This window comes from Gasterosteus aculeatus, chromosome 14 (assembly GCF_964276395.1).
Source record: "Gasterosteus aculeatus chromosome 14, fGasAcu3.hap1.1, whole genome shotgun sequence".
NCBI lineage: Eukaryota > Metazoa > Chordata > Actinopteri > Perciformes > Gasterosteidae > Gasterosteus > Gasterosteus aculeatus.
The window spans coordinates 9,418,866-9,435,924 of NC_135702.1; the positions used below are offsets into that span (position 1 = coordinate 9,418,866).

Below are 17,059 nucleotides of genomic sequence, written 5' to 3' on the forward strand. Positions count from 1 at the left end.
AAAAAAGCATGGGCCCACTGATACATGGACAAAGACACATGCACACAAACCACATGCGGAGATCATTAATCACGAGCGGCTCGTGGCTCTGTATAAGGAAACTGTTTGTAAATGCAACATGGGAGGGAGTCCAAAAGATAAAAGGATGTTTATCTGGGTCTCTTGCATAGAACATCATGTCAGGATCAGGCAGAAAGCCACAGACGAGACCATTCCAACACCGTTTCTTTGTTGTCATTAAGGGGAACATGGTAGTGGAACGCCTCTGTATAAAATGACTTATAGACTGCAAATGCACGGCGTCGTCACGGTGTTACTGTTGCTAGGAGACTTTTAGGAGGCGAAGAACCTTTCATATTGAAAACGTCCACGTGTTTTTAACCCACGTAAATCAGCTGTAACGCGGCTTTTTATCCAGTAGTTTGACATTCTGTTGTTGAGCGTGTATCAAGCTCACATCTGTACAGCTGCAACACTTCCGATGAATGAACATGTTATCTTGTAAAACATCTTTGGCCTCAATGAGACGCAGCAGTGCAGACTCTTTACAATATATTTGAATAATGAGGATAAAAAAAGCCTGCTTTGTGATTCAGGACATTTAAACCAACGATGTAAAACGTGTTGTTTGATCCTGTAATCAGCAGCAGATTTAGCCTGACCGATAATTAGCCGGCCAATATATTTTAACGAAGGCATCCGGGCAAAGCCACGGGCTTATGTGTGTGTTCCAGGCTCTAAAATATGAATAAAAAAAACTCAATCAGGCATGAACTTCCACCCGTGTTAAACACACACAGACGCTGCAGATCAACAAAGCACCTCTGAGTAAAGCAACACTAACGGATGTCGGCTGGATAACCTCCCTCTGATAACCACTGGTTTCCTCAGATGTACAGTAGTTCTGCTCGGAGCAGATAAAAATCAGGAACATACTTGGAGGGTTTCCCTTTTGGCTGCTGTCACATGAATAATCTACACTATAAAAAGGATGAGAAGAGGTACTTTGGCAAAGTGGAGCATTACACAACGCTCTGCCGACAAGTATTTTCCACTTACATTGAGGAAGTTAGTAAACGAACCTGTAATTATCTTATTTCTTATTAACTATTTTTAACCTCTCTTCACCGAAATAGAAGCTTGACATTAAACTTTGTCTTTTCTTGCTTTGTTATTTGCCGCCCGCCTTCTCTCCTCATTCTCCTCTTTACATTTGGGTTCTTCCTCTGTCATCCCTCTTCTGCCTCGGTGTCTCTACCCACAGGAACTTCCGGAAGCATCTTCGGATGGTGGGCAGCAGGAGGATGAAAGCACAGAGTGAGTCAGAGATGTGTGTGTGGTTATATGTTTGCTCAAATTGACTGATTTAATTCACCCAAACATCATCTTGTTGTGCGTTTTTTTTTTTTGTGTGTTTTCTGGTGTGTTTTTCGAATGCGTGCCTTGTAAACGCTGCTGTTGGGTTGGGATTCGTGATGCTCTATTGTGTTTCTTTGAGTGTTATTTGGTTCATCAGTGTGTGTCTGTGTTGCTGTGCATGAATGGGTGATCGTGTAGGTGATTTATTCCTGTTGCATTGCTTTGATTGTTCAGATTTTTTCTTCTTTTTGATTTGTTGGTTGTAAAGTTTGAAGTGAAAAATACTAAATTACATAAAGCAAGGGGATGAATGGCTGAGATGGAGTGATGTGTGTGTGTGTGAGTGTAACTGCTACTCTATAAGAGAAGAAGACGATAATCAATAGATTCTTCATTGTTGTGGTTTCGATACATGCCGATGGCCAGCGGATTTCACTGTTCGACAGTATTTTTTACCTTAAAAGGAGAGAAAATGGTGAGGCACAAAGTAAGCTTAACAATAGTCTGAACAAAACACTGGGTTAGAATGTTTATGTATGTTCAATTAGAAGTTGTGAGACCAGAGATACACATTATGTACAAATCTTGGTAACAAATGTGAAAGCCTGACGAATAGTACTATTTGGTTGACATGTTTGAACCCAATGAAAACCCAAATGAATAAATATTGTACCATAGCAGGTTTCTAAAACCCCAAATCTTATCGATGGCTTTGGATAAGCGGATCTGACGAAATAAATAACTGGCTCGAACTGTAAAAATCTAAATCTTCAGTTCAAAAAAAAAAAAAAAAAAAAAAAAAAAAAAAGCATAGTTGAACTTTCATGGGATCACAAAATAGGACAAAATGTTTTGTTTGGTTAGAAGGTATTTCTAAAAGCAAACCCGTCCGTTTGATCCCAAACGTTAAAATCAAACGAATGAGTCGGCTAATAAAAAGGGAGTCAGTGTCAGCAGCAAAATGAACAGAGACACAGAAAACAGAACGGCGCCTCGAGGGACGCTGTTGATTAACCATGTCGAGCACTTTAAATATTTCAAATAAACAGTGATCACTCTTCAGAAGCACACAGCTGATTTGCAAATCTGTGAGACGAGCAGCGTCCCTTCGAATCCACATCCACTGATGATAAGCAGCAGGATCCTTCATAATGTCAACATATGCGATTGTCAGCACACGTGTTTGTTTGTTTGTTTGACGGTTTGCACATGCGGGCATTTGTTTGTGCAGAGCGATGGCGCCGCCTGCACACTATCTGTGAGCCGCTTTTGCCTGTTCGCTCTGGTGTTCTGGTTGGTGAGTGTGTGGAGGAAGCAGCCGGTTCGCAGGTGTGTGTGTTTGTGTGTGCGTGCGTGTGTGCGTGCGTGCGTGTGCGGCGCGCACGTGTGTGACTATCTCTCCCCGCCTGCAATAGCCTTCGCTGAGCGTAGGTCGAAGAGTTTCAGCCGTTCCTGGAGCGACCCCACACCGGTCAAGACTGACTCTCCTCACGAACCCAGAGACAGTGAGTGGACACGGACTCACGCACGTGCACCCGCCTGCGCACACACACACACACACACACACACACACACTGAGGCACAACGTGCACAGTGAAGGACTAAAAACATATATGGAAATACTAAGGCTTTAACTTTGAAGTAAACAATCCCGTGGTGTAAATCTAGAATTGTGCCTGTTAGAAGTTGTGCGTTTGTATGCAATCAATCAGAGAAGCAAAGGTTAAAAAACAGCCCTGCACACGTTACACCGTGTAAATCCAAACTACTTCAAAGCAGTCATATCACCATAAGCGCCCGATGTCCTTTAAAAGCTGTCAAGTGTCCTCTTGTTCTCCAATCTAAAAGAGCTGCAGTAAAACGTATGAACAATCTACTCGGCGTGTCGTTATAAATAACCCGTCTCAACCCGTGTGCCCTCACATCTCGACTGGCACATTGATTAGTTTGAATTGGCTTCGCGCTCACGCGGTGCTTTGGTCATTAATTCATTTTCATACACACAGGTGGCTCGTGTGGAGTTGAAAGCCACTTAGCGGCGTTTGTCAGCTATAAAAAAAGGAAAAAGGTCTGGTAATCATCACTTTGATGTACGAGCTGAGCTACATGATGGAGATACAGGTGGACGCACAGTGCGGCTTCTTTAATGAAGGTCAACCAGTCCAAAAAAAAAAACATGCATTATTCAGTTCACGATATACTGACAAATACTGCCGACCTAAACAATGCTAAATGCAGCATTACCTAATCGACGGCCCTCACCATGGCAACACTTTATTATCGGTGCCCACGGTGGAAACTATAGTACAGCAAGTGTTTACTGGAAGGCGGGTGGGACTATTAGAACGGCAGCGCTGTCGCTCAGGAAGGCGTTGGCTGCTGTAAGCGGCACGTGGACGCAGTGCAGAGCCAAAGTGCATCACGTGCATTAATGTTCGATAGAAGCCCGACTAAGTCAAGGAAAGCTCGGAGGACGACACGGCGACTTCATTCTTTGCTCGGAAAGACTTCATCTTCGCATAGACAGTTGTAAATTGTTGGTATCTTTTTAAATGTTGGGTTTTGCTCCTTTAATCTCTCATAAACGGCCGCCTGGAACGTACTTGAAAGTTAAAGCCACTTTCCAGTGTGTACAAATAGACTCATGCCAAATAGGACTTGTAATGACAGTGTACTGTTCTGTGTGTACTGTAGACCGCTGTTAAAGTACGGGGACATTTTGTCATCTCACGCGATTCAGTGACATTTGCACCCAAAACACACGCACAAACTGACCGCCTCTGCCGTTGACTCTGACCCTGTCCATCTGTCTCCCTATGACCGTGGGTCTTTCTTCTACTTTCTGTGAGTATGTCTTCCAAAGTGGAGTGTGTGCGTCTCAGTCCGACTGTGTCAACTAGTACACGTGTTGCCGCGAGGAACGCGCGTCTCTGTGTTTCTGAAAGGCTTCTGATTGAGAGATTTCAACACAAACTGTTGGCACGTGCTGTCGTCTATGTGGATGTCGGAGTATCTGTGGTTTTATGTTTGTTTTTTCTCCACCTGCATCTTCAGCGATTCTGTGTTTCAGAGTGTGATGAAAGGTACATGCACTGTTGATGACAGGCTAATGGTGTGGTTGATGCCGCTTTCCTGAGGGAAAGGTATTTTTCTCCGGAGGCGCGACATTAGTCGTCAGTCTCTTCATCTGATCCTTTTTCATTCTCTTTTCAAACTGCTACTTCACACTCGGCACCTATAGTTTTTTCTTTATGAGAGAAATGATAGTCAACTTGACTGATACTGGATTTAAAGGCCATTGAATTGAATTAGATGAATATCCTCTAATGACAGACGGTAATAACTGCGTCACCTCCCGTTTGAGACCATTATAGTCTTTTTCAAATACAATACATCCATAAACCCTATCGATGCATTTTCTAACATCAGATGAATAATACTGAGAACAGTTTTGATGATCATCTCCGGCATGTTAAGGGGTATTTTTGCAATTTTGTCGAGGTCAATAGTGAAGGACAAGACAGACAATTCAGTCCAAAAAGAGCAGACTCGAGTGCTACAGCTCTGCTCGTAACACATTCCGAGGCCCAAATTGCGTTTCATTCAATGAGCTGCTAATATGTGAAAGAGTTCCTCTGCTAGTTTTGATAGTGACACAATAATATTACATTTTACAATCATTAAAGTACTATTCATCAGTTGATCCTATTTAAAACATGTTGAAATAAGAAGATATGTGTACTAATATACATTATTATATGTTTCAAAAAAGCACAATTTGATGGTTTTCAACACATTACTTTCTGAGAAATTGCCAGAAATTGCGCTGCCACGCTTCCTGTCACTCATTTTTTCCTCCTCCTGCCAGCTGTCCCTTTTCCATCTGTCACTTTTCTTATGTCACCACCATTATTAACAACTCCATCCTTCCTCCTCTTCCGCACTCACCCCTCTCCACTACCCGGACACCTTCTTCCTTCACTCCTAGATTTGCTCTCCCAGGTCTTTGTCACATTTCTCGCCGCCCACGATCTGCCTTCAAGGGATTATTTTTTCTCACCGGTGCAATATCTTCTCTTGTAGGTGGAGACCTTCAAGCGTCTTGTGGTACCTTGGACGAAGGAGGCCTCGATGACAATGTAGACTGGGAGGAGGAGCGCGAGATGGAGAAGCTCGCCTGTGAAGGAGACGACTTTGTTCCTCCCAAAATCATGGTATTAGATTAATATTGCCCGTCATATTCAACATTCAACATTTGTTTTGGATGCAGGCTTTCTGGAAATGGAATTGGTGGATTGTCCCTTTAAGAATGTAAATGTGATTTGTTGCAGCTAAATCGGTGATAAACCGGGCACAATAAAGATGGCGGTTTTAGAAAATGGTTACTTGAGGATTAAACATCGATTGAGTTTAGGTTGAAATGGTTTAATCTTAGCAAGGTAGCTTTAGATCCAGATGAGGTATTTTAAATGCAGCTAATGTACACCGTGTCGCTGTGAGCGGTATATAGAGCTGTGCATTCCCTGCAGGCACAAGACGGTGATCGTCGCTATTTTACTCTTTCCTCTAATTTCTCTCTAACTGCAGTTCTCTCCCTTTTCTCTCCACTTGGCTCCAATTTCTCCCGCTCTTTCATTTCCTCACATCCCATTAAATTCATCATTCCGGTGTCTTACTTCACCTTCAGCTGATCTCTTCCAAAGTCCCAAAGGCGGAGTACGTTCCCACTATAATTCGCAGGGACGACCCCTCCATCATCCCCATCCTCTACGTGAGTTGAACCCTGACATTGATTGACACGTGTGCGCGACAACCCTTCGACATACAAAGCCTACGAGTTGTTTTTAGACTCTGAAGTCTGACTGATGATTTTGCTTCATCTTTTTCCACAGGACCACGAACACGCAACCTTTGATGATATTTTGGGTGAGTAAATATTCCTTTTACACCGGTCTAGTGAGTAGATATTCAATATTGAATAATACTGTAGAAAAGATTACATTCTGAAATTATGACTAAGAACGTGTACTAGAAATATAAAAGTGACAAATGCAAAGAGGCAAATAAAACCGTGTTCAACTAACGGACGGTAAAAATAAAAGTAGGGCCAAAGATACACATGTATATATAGATTCATATGATGCATATAGATGTTGTGAGCGCTGACTGGGCAGCAGTTTGCCTGAGGACTCATGTAGGAGTCTGAACTGTGACTCAACGCGTGGGAGTTGAGGGTTAAAGATGATGCACAGGCTAAACCGTACCTGCGAGATTGAATCTCTCCTCAAAAGATGCAACTTAGATTGGGCTTAAATTGTGCATTTCATATACGACCAGTTACAGTGCTGCAAAAGCAAAAGATTACATTGTGGTATTCTAGGATGTGGTTCTAAATTCTGAAAATGATGAAAAGAGACAAACTCCCAGTTCGGGAGATTGTAAAGATGACAAACTGAGTTTGTGAGAGGATGTCGATGAATAACTCGACAGATTCTATGTTTCCATTTTACTTTCTTTCATTGGCCTGTTCATTTTGCTGTGACCTTTCCTTAACTACACAATGTTGAACTTAATTCAAACTGAATCTCACATTAGAGTTTTCCACTGCGTATTGTTACACTTGTACTCGCACTCAACCTCCAGAGTATTTCGGAGTTCACCGCTCACATCTCGGTCCCTGTAGCTCACATCAGTCACATCAATCAGAACTCTTTTTTTTCTGTCCCTCAAAGAGGAAATAGACAAGAAGCTCACAGCTTACAGGAGGGGAAGCAAGTTCTGGAGGATGCTCATCTTTTGTCAGGTGAGGAACCCAGCAGATTTGTTTATTTTGGCTCACATTGTGCGTTTTGTTTGGGATGTTGGCGGTTATGTGTTTCATACACTGCATATTGACGAGTGTGAACGTCTTAAGTACTTTCCTCTGGGATCTAATCTCAAATTAATTGAATTGCAAATAAGTCGTTGTAATAGTAGTAATGGGTTTCACTCCTGCACGGGTTTCTTAGGGAGGCCCCGGTCACTTGTATTTACTGAAGAATAAAGTGGCGACTTTTGCGAAGGTGGAAAAGGAGGAGGACATGAGCCAGTAAGTATTTGTTCCACGGGTTCCGTTCTGTCCAATAACATGACAACTCACACGCAACTCACTGACATGACGCTTAAATGTTATGACCGAGTAAGAGAAATATTTTATAAGATACCTCAGCGGCTCTTTCCTTGAGGGATTTATTATACCAGCAACAGGAAGAGGGCTCAGTCGGTTATCTCGATTAAAGGTTAATTCACAAAGTTTGTCATGTAAATCGTCCATGTCGGTCGACCAGTAGAGACCACTGGTCTGTGTGGCATTTTCAGAATGTGAACACCGTCTCCAGGAATGCTCCCAGGAGATGCAATCAAAGATGTTGCACTTGGGCGATCATTTCATAGTGAATCTCTCCCAAGGGGAACATCTTTGAATAGGCGATGTTTGTTTTAAATGTAAAACATAAAAGGCTTACAGCCTTTTCCAACAGCACATTAGAAAAAACAACTCCGGCCAATCTCTCTAAAAATAACATCCTGCGTTTTGTGAAATCGGGCCGATACATTCAGTGGAACCGTCTTTGTCTTTGTTCAGGTTCTGGAGGAGGCTCAGTCGCTTCATGAGCAAAGTCAACCCAGAGCCCAACATCATCCACATAATGGGATGCTACGTGCTGGGCAACCCCAACGGGGAGAAGGTACGCGGACGCCGACAAAGAAAGACACGCACAAACCGCCCCCCCCCCAAAAAGTCTGTATCCCAAGTTGGATAAAAGACCGTGAACACAATTGCTTTGCAGCATACAGGGAGGTGTTGTTCAATAATTATGGGGCGGTAAAATATAATTGAACACTATGAATTCCTACGCCTGGGGGGGGGGCATCGGAAATCGTCATGCAAGAGTAGAAATCCAATTCCAGGTCGGTGTTAAGTCGCATGTGCAAAGATTTAGTGGCACACAAACCGATTTCATAACATGAGATGGTAAATATGAAGTATTTTTCGTTTAGGTGAACACGCTCACCCCTGCCCTTTGCCCCTCGTTGCCCCGTTTGCCTCCATCTGCTTTCAGATTCATTCTCACGGTGTGAGATATTCACCACGTTTGTCCCCGTCTCTTCTCTCCTAATCCACATATCTGACTTTCATACACGCACAACAAAGACAGCGGCGTTTTTTCTGACCTCTGTTCCGGCCATGTCTGCCAGATTGCTTTGTTGCATAAAGTGGATCTCCCTGGGGTTGACGGACAGTCTGGCAGTCTGCACGTCAGTGATATCTCCACCCAGACGGACAATCACAGACACGTCCGAAAGTATGTGGACACTTACTTGTGTGGTCGGATGCTGATGTTAGAAATGTTTGATGGAGCGGCGGCCGTAGCTCTCTGCAGGATAGTACTTTGGACCTCGCAAAGTGCAAAGTGGCATTCTTGATGTTGAAACAGTGAAACGTCTGCAAGCACACTAGGGCCTCAAATATCAGCGAATGCGAATAGGTTTTTCCTTCATTTGAGCGGTGTGCTGAATGTTCTTCGATGCAATGCAACACTCATACATCAATAACATTATAACATTAAATTATATCGTGGTTATGCACAATAAAAGCTATTTGTTAAACACAGTTCTCTCTCCAATACGGTTTTGTTAGGGTTCGGAAAGCCCTCGAGGGAGGCCTCACTCCTTGTTCTCGTCCCGGCCGGCAACGAAGATACAAAAGAGTCAGCTTGCGTAAATTCAAAAATCAAAAAGTATTTTCTAACTAAACAACGTTATAAGGAATACAATTACAAAGTGAAATACAAAACGAACAGTAAAATATTTCGCGAAATAGAGAATTCTCTGAGCAAATCTAAAGCGACTTATCAAAGCGGCTGCAGGAAAATTCTAACAGTCCTTTCCCCACTTTGGTCCTTTGAAAACTCTTGAAGTGTGTCTTCTTTGGTGCATTTGAATGTCATTGGATTCCCCTTCAAAGTGTCCCCTCCTGGACTGTCCCTTTTACATCGAGGTGTGAAGCTGCAGCTGTAACCTGAACCTCTCTGTACTATCTGTCCCTCACATTCCAATGCATTCAATGTAGATACATTTGGCTTTATGCCTCAATGAGTGAATATAAAAAAGCATACAGCGTTTAAGTCTTTATCTTATAACTAGTGCACCTTAATTACAACAACCCATCATTAATGATCACCGTTCATCACACTTCATCATACGATCTAAAACAGTTCTCAAAACATTTGCCTCAGTTGGCTGCCTTACATTGTTGTTCATTTACTACCTGACAGGAGAAAAAACTCCCAAAAAAACCTCTTTGGGGATAAAATTGGGAGAAATCCATAAAGGACGGCAATTAGCATCCGTCCCCAGGTTTTTACATCACATTGTGACAGAATGTTAATGTGTACAGTGTTTATATGATTATCATGACTATAAATTCTGTTTGATTTCAAATTGCATTCACTTCATCTAACATGTTAATGTAATAACTAATATCTAACATCACACAAACTACAATTCTAACACTAAACATTATTACACGTATTTTGATTTCCACCACTAGGGGTGCACTTCTGTCTTAAATCCCTAACAGTTTCAATGATATGAATCTGGGCTCCTGCTGCCCTTTGATTACTGGAAGAACACAGTTATGACACTGCAAGGTGAAAACAGAAAAGGAAACTACCCCACTTGCAGCACATTATTTGAGATCCGCCATTTGCCTCCAGCTGTCTTTGCACTACAGACACGCCGCGTCTCCCCAACCATTCTCTCCTCCACATCTGTCATGTAGCCATCTTCTTTCATCTTCTTCAAAGGACTGCAAACACCGGGAATGAAAGCTTCATTTCTCCACCACCTCCATTTAAACATTATAAAGTGAAAGACAAAAGCGCAGTTGGCCTTTGATTTCTCTGACAGGAGGCATCGGGATCCCTCATGACTGAATTCCAGAGGAATCAGTGAGCTTTTAACATGCAGAGCACCACGTCAGTGAGAAACTGCAGAGGAGACGACGGGAAAAACCTCAAACTGCTTCACAGCCCTGATTAAAGTCTTTTGGAATGCAATGAATTATTATTTCACCATTGATAACTACATTGTTTTTTTCTTTCGACTGATTAAACGTGGCTTCGGTCTAAAACTAAAAATGTTACCAGATTTCAAAGTGATGCTTGCCCGATTATTGGCCGCGACACAATCGATTTAAACAGACGTGAATTTGTCTCTCGGCATGTACTCTTTAGCCTCCCTCAAGACCCCGCCCACAACTATCGGATTAGTAGAAGCTTATATTTTATAAAAATGCTGTGACGATGCAGACATTTCACACCCTTACAGATGTGCGTTCGAACCGCGTTGGACCCGTCTCTATTGTTTGTTGCCCTGCGTATGGAGAATCTAGTCTGCAGTGTAGTTCCTATACACGCCGCGGATTAGACAGAATGGTACAGCTACAACCGGCTTTGTGGTCAAAGACAGTTTTTGCATCACGTCTACCCTTCAGTCCATGCTCCGTCAGTCTCTTACAAATAATGAATAATCGGCCCGAAAAACAGCCCAAAAAATTAAAAACGGCATTTTTGGTCCAACCCAACAACCCATAATCCCAAAGATGTACCATGATTTAAAACTGAGAGAAACATCCATGAGAAGCTGGAACCTGAAGAGATGCTTTCCATTTTGGGGCGACTAACCAGTGATACATTTCACACGGAGCAAACGGCATGTGAGCAAACCGCTTGCAGGAGTCAAAATGCTCAAAATTCCTTCCCCAATTACAGAAAAATGTGAATCGCCGCTCTTAATTTCCTGGACACGGGACTCTTTGCTAATAAAGTGGCCGTGAGTCCTACTCTCTACCTTTAACAAGCCGGGCTGTTTCATGGAAAGGCAGGGCGGTTATACGAAGACAAGCAGGAAAGACACTGCACTTCATGCTCTCCCCTAATTTACTGTCCTCCTTGTTACCGGCTCAGGACAACCGTCCATATATCTCTTTGGCAGTAATGAGCTGGATTCATTGCCTTTCTTGTGTGTTTCTTCACGTGTGTGTGTTTGTTCTGTGTCTCCCCCGCTGCCCGTGTATCCAAGTGCAGTAGGATTAATTGCGGTTTCTTTTCTTATCTCGGGCCCGACAGCTGTTCCAGAAACTGAAGAATCTGATGAGGCCTTATTCTGTCGAGTTTGAGTCGCCGCTGGAGCTGTCTGCACAGGGTGAGGCCGAGCAAACGCACCCAAACACGCAGAGCACACGCAGAGCACACGCATGGCGGGATTCACACGGCGGGATTCACACGCGTATTTACACGTGAGGCGACCCAGAGAAACTGTCTCAGTTTGTATCAAGCTCTGGAATTCACTCACAACAGCAGTTCCCTAAATTCAGAAGTAGAAGGATTTCAGCCGTATGTCACATGTTTTGAAGAGCTATTTTATTTGACTTCAGTGATGGAAGTCATATGGGCTTCACACCATTTCGTGAACAACACCCAGTAATCGTTTTACTTTGCACTCTGCCGCTCTTAAGCTGCAGGTGGGAGAAGAGACGTACAGAACTTTCACACTGTAGTCCGTTTTACAAAAGCCCGCAGTCAGTTCCAGGAACCTCTGGAAGCTGAAAAACCAGACACTCTCCTTCAGCACTTCACTTTCATTAAAAATCTTCCCCGTTATTTTTGTGTGCATTAGAGATCCGAAGCTCTCAAATGAAGTCGAGCCACGTTACACTTCATACAAATCTACAATTTAATGTTTATTTACGTATAAAATATCGTACTTTGAGGCAACGTCAATGTCATCCGAGTAAAGGTTCCCGTACCTGGAAAGTTGCCGCAGCGTATTTGAAAATATTTGTAACAGCTGTTCCAATACAGCATCTGCTTATTGGATCTTACGGATCTGATAAAAAAAAGAATCATGGTCCGGATTCACATTTTTCTTCCTTGACACTTAATTCAAATGTTTCCTGTCTCGTTTACCAATCAAGGCAAAGAGGTGATTGAGATGTACTTCGACTTCCGCCTCTACCGGCTCTGGAAGACACGCCAGCACTCCAAACTCTTGGAATACGAGGAATTTTTGTGACGAAAAAAACCCCACACACAGATAATGGGTGCAGAGGAGTCCTACAATGAAAATAAAACCCATCCAATAACTGAACATTGCTCGACTATAGCGCTCGACCCTTCAACTCAATAAAAACAGCCCCGCCTGAGTTCATCCTGGAGAGGACTGGGAGGGGAGAAGGAAGGACGACAGGGAGGACAAGGTGGCTGAAGTCAACCTAAATCATGCTGTGCCTCCGCTCCTCATTTTCAGAGAAAGGATCAAAAAAAGGGCAGAAAAAACACATATTAAAAGAAAAAATGTGGGGAAAAAAAGCAGAGACAACTGGACCGTCCCTGTCTTCGTCACAGACTTCCTTTGCCTCTTGGAAAGAAAGCGAAAGGAATACACAAAATTAAAATGTGTAAAAAACAAATGTCATTTCAGCCACAGCTCAGATGCAAAGAATCACGTTGAGGCCGATGCGCTTCAGAAGGATCTGAAACGCATTCTGCCATCAGGTGGTTCTGCGCTTTGACCGGACCTCTAACTATACACTTACATAGATAATCCATAAGTCAATGTGTGTATATATCACATCAATATATTAGCATAGCTTTAGTCATGCAAATAATACACGAGAATAATAATAATGCATAATTTATTTTTGATGTGCATTCTTGTGCAGTTTCATATAAAAATACTTGGAATAACTCAGGTTTTAGCCATGAATTAATTAATCTTTGTCTATTCTATCAAGATATTGTAATCTTCATTGCCATTGCTTGGAATGAATGTATTATCTCTTCATGTACCTTCAGTTTGAGAAATCCAGCTTCATGTTTTGATAAAAAAAAAAAAAAGAGGGGGAAAAAAAAGAAAAATTGATTGATTTTGTGTGTGAGTGTGTGCGTGTTTGGATGTCTTTTCCATGTCCACAGAAAAAGAAAAAAAAAAAATCATAAAAAAGTGTTGTGTGTATTTCCTCATTCTGCACCAATGTTCAAGCAAAAATAATGGTTATCACCTTCTCCCCCCCATTTTCTCTCTGTCACATACACGCCAAGGCTGTCTCGCGTGCTTAATGATGTCAAGAGGGATGCAACAGCCATCCGAGCGCTCCTGCCACTGCAGTGTAGGACTCCCACCCCACACCACCATCCTTCCTGCTCTTTTGCAGAAGGTTCAGGCCACTTAGTCGGCCGCTGTCACCGTCTCCAGCTGCTCTCGCTATCTGCCAAACACTCGTGGCGTCTATGAATGGCAGCCAAAGAGCTTCCGCCACCGCTCACTTCACTGGGCGGCCATCCAGTCTAAAAAAGGACCGGAGCACTCCGAATTGAGTAGATCCGCCCGGGGTTTTAAGCTGTTAACAGCCGTCCGCTGCCCCGGCCAGGTGTGGGCTAGTTAAAAGAAGAAAAAAAAGTGACCTGAGCCGTCCCACGTAGAATAAGGAGGGTCGCAGGTGGAGAGGAGCTTGGGCCCGGCCCATTTACCGCGCACACAGTGAGGGGCTCAGGTTTATTGAGGGTGTTGCAGCACGACGATAGAAAGCAGAGGCCGGTTTATGTGAGTCAGCGGATAGTCAATGGCAGTATATAACAGCAGCAAAAAAAAAAAAAGCGACCCTGTGAGTCACAGCAACTGCTGGCCACCCCAAACATAACGCAGTGTGCTGCAGCAGAATGCATCGACAGTGGACCAACGCAGAGACACTCAAAGCACCAAAAGGTCTTAGCATTAGATGTTTGGGGGGCAAACGAGTAGAAAATGAGCCACGACTGCTTTAAATGTGTCGACGTGAGAAACGGGCCGTTGCCAGATTTTAGTGCCGCAATCCCACTTTTTTTTTTTTTTTTTTTTGGGGCATCTTAGCTGTCATTTCTTCGAATGTGGCACCAACGCGAGATGCCGCGCCTCAGAGCTCGTCCAATCGCTGCAGCACTTTCCTGCGCGCGGCCCCTCGACGTCTGCGGAACACGCTGCCGCTCGAGTTTCAGACCAGTCGACCAGTCGCGCTCGCCTCGTGTCTGCAGGCCGCTTAAAGAGCGCACGTAGAAAAAGATGTAACACACGTACACGGGAAAAGACACCCTTCTCCTGTGTACGGGAAACGCGTTCCCATTTGTCATTATTTGTGCAAGCGTGTTAATATTTGGAGCATTACGTGGAGGCTTTTTGTGTTAAAGTCAACCAGTCTCACTGGAGTGCTCTTCATCTCTCTGCTGGCGGACCTCGGGTTTCCATTTGCGTTTGACCTCTTTCTGACATTGCAGCGTTGGCCTTCGGTTTGTCTGGCGCAGAGAAGTGCTCTCTCAGCCTGAGTCACGCAGCACATGTTTTCACTCCAGATCTAAAACCCAGAACTCGGGAGAACCGAGTCATATCTTTGAGCCATTTTAATTCCAGCAGAAGCATTAAGCTGCCGAATCCTAAAAGATGTTGCCCTCAACAGCTGCTTAATGGAATTTTTTTTTTTTTCTGAACTTTACACCTTGGTATATTTTCAGATCAGAAACACGGACACTGGTGAAGTTTAGGTGATGGGTTTAGTCGATTCAGAAAGTGTTGTTCTCATGCCATAGAAAACGTCACACCAAATGTCATATCCAGTCTATAAAGGAATTACTGGCAACTAATCCTCTGTTTGAATTTACTGGGCTGAAATGACTGTGATGTGAAGAGCACTCTGACTCAGGAGCTTGAGAGAGCTTCCTTGTTTTCTTCTTCAGCAAAAGAAAAAAAAAAAAAGAATTACTGGAAATCTAATTAAAGATGCAAATGTGTCTACTTGTCTCTTGGTCTGTGTAGTATTATTTGCCTTTCATTTAATTGCACTCATTTGGGAAATAAAAAAGGAAATATGTCTCTAAGGTCAAATCTTTTTTGTTTTTGACGAAAACAGACTTTGCACAGAAAAACTGCAGTTTGTCAAAATGTTCCACTCATTTCAAATGACCTGAAGTTCACCGAAACAGACCAAAACACATTACAACCCCATTTCATGTTTTAGAAAACTTCTCACTCCTGTTTCATCTTCTACAAAGAGCACCGGTCCGATCCCTGGGAACCTCCCATTAGAAGCCAGTGGCTCTCACTGGTTGTATGCGTGGTAGGATTGTCCACTTGAAGTGAACTGTGGTCAGTGCACAGGTCAAATGAGAAGCTTTGAGACAAATCAACAGCCCAACCTCTAACCAAGTGGCATCTATACGGATACACCAGCCGTAGCAGAATGGAGGAAGGCAGCGAGTTCATAACGAAGAGAAACAACTCTCAATCATCGTAAAGGGGGTTTAACATGCAGATTTCTTCCTCGGTTCAGACTCGTCGACGAAAATATTTTGGAGGCACAAGGAGACAGGAGGGGGATAAGTAGACATAAACAACACGGATTTTCAATTAGTTTGTCTTTGCTGCAACGCAGTATTGAAAAAATGCAGATAAGGGCGTCCTGATACACAGAAAGTAGCGAGGTGCCTTATCGCCTCGTCCCAGAAACGTCTCAATCCCTAATCTCCACGCACCTGCCTTCCATGCACTCTGCCTCGTGCACGGCGCTTTCCCACCTCCTTCTCTTCCTCTTCTCCACTCAAAGAGGAATTAGCATGGAGCTTGATATGCAAAACACAGCTTGCAAATATCACCGGAATATCAACCACAGTCCATTCAGAACAGGCCACTATCTGCCTTCAACGTCTAGGAGCTTTATGCTTTATTTTATTTCCCTACAAACAGCAATATCACGTTTCACAGCGCTCTCTTCACGCGTCAGACACAAACACACAAGACGTTTTGCAAACAGAAAAAAAAGGTGCGTAAAATGTAGAGAGACAAGAGACAAGTGTTGAACCGCATATAATGACAGCTCATGGTGTGAGCGTCCAACGATCGAAGGAATACTCAGTCTCTCAAGGACAGAAAAGCATCATCTCTGCATTGCACCTCCTGTGGCTTCAGACAGCGGCGTGCATGAAGAGGCCGTGGTTGCGTTGGTATTTGTATCCGCGTTCTCCAGGAGCAGAGGAAATATTCTGATCCTTTACTCGATCAGACGTGGTTTTATTAAAGTTAAGTCAAATTACGTGGGGCCTTTCAACACCAAAGCGGTTATACCGCTGCAGGTGCACGTCAGGATTACCTTGGATGACACGCACAAAATGTAGAAGTTCAGAGAAGGAAATGGCTTTGCGTGATAGCAACAGGTGAGTGGGAGACGGGCGGATTATGAGGAGCAGCAGAGACATCATACAAAAAAGGACATTGTTCTCTCAGCTGAATAGGAGGAAGAAATCTCGAGATGGATGTCCGACAACGGCCATGATGAGTTTCATCATCAGTCATGTGTGAGGGAGGCCTCGAAGTCAAAACGCAAGAACAGTGAAGCCAATTCAGCACAAAACACTCAAATAACAATGAAACTCCAACTTGAACGTCAACAGTTCTTTACGATACGAATCAGCCGTAAGAAAGAGTTACATGCCAAACAACAACAGAGCTGATCCACTCCAAGGAAAATGCATCAGATAGACAGATACTGATACCATTAATGACAAAAATCACATAAACAAGGATTAAATAAAAGAAGAATAAATAATAATATAACATAAGAAAAAAAAGCAGA

The 17,059-nt window shown here is 43.3% G+C and overlaps 1 protein-coding gene across 6 annotated transcripts in view; it reads left to right on the forward strand.

Moving 5' to 3' along the window:
* The window catches only part of nsmfa (NMDA receptor synaptonuclear signaling and neuronal migration factor a), a 29,520-nt gene extending 14,291 nt beyond the window's left edge, over positions 1 to 15,229 (forward strand). For 4 of the 6 annotated variants that reach the window (XM_078087929.1, XM_078087923.1, XM_078087926.1 and 1 more), the window contains 10 exons: positions 1,265 to 1,317; positions 2,775 to 2,864; positions 5,443 to 5,573; positions 6,047 to 6,130; positions 6,252 to 6,285; positions 7,092 to 7,162; positions 7,368 to 7,447; positions 7,982 to 8,084; positions 11,529 to 11,604; positions 12,377 to 13,449. In XM_078087929.1, the coding sequence (XP_077944055.1) occupies positions 1,265 to 1,317; positions 2,775 to 2,864; positions 5,443 to 5,573; positions 6,047 to 6,130; positions 6,252 to 6,285; positions 7,092 to 7,162; positions 7,368 to 7,447; positions 7,982 to 8,084; positions 11,529 to 11,604; positions 12,377 to 12,474 (820 nt within the window). In that variant the 3' untranslated portion in view covers positions 12,475 to 13,449. Of the gene's footprint in view, positions 1 to 1,264; positions 1,318 to 2,774; positions 2,865 to 5,442; positions 5,574 to 6,046; positions 6,131 to 6,251; positions 6,286 to 7,091; positions 7,163 to 7,367; positions 7,448 to 7,981; positions 8,085 to 11,528; positions 11,605 to 12,376 lie in introns of all 6 variants that reach the window. The other 2 variants (XM_078087924.1, XM_078087927.1) reach the window with 1 other exon arrangement.
* Positions 15,230 to 17,059: the final 1,830 nt, after the last annotated feature.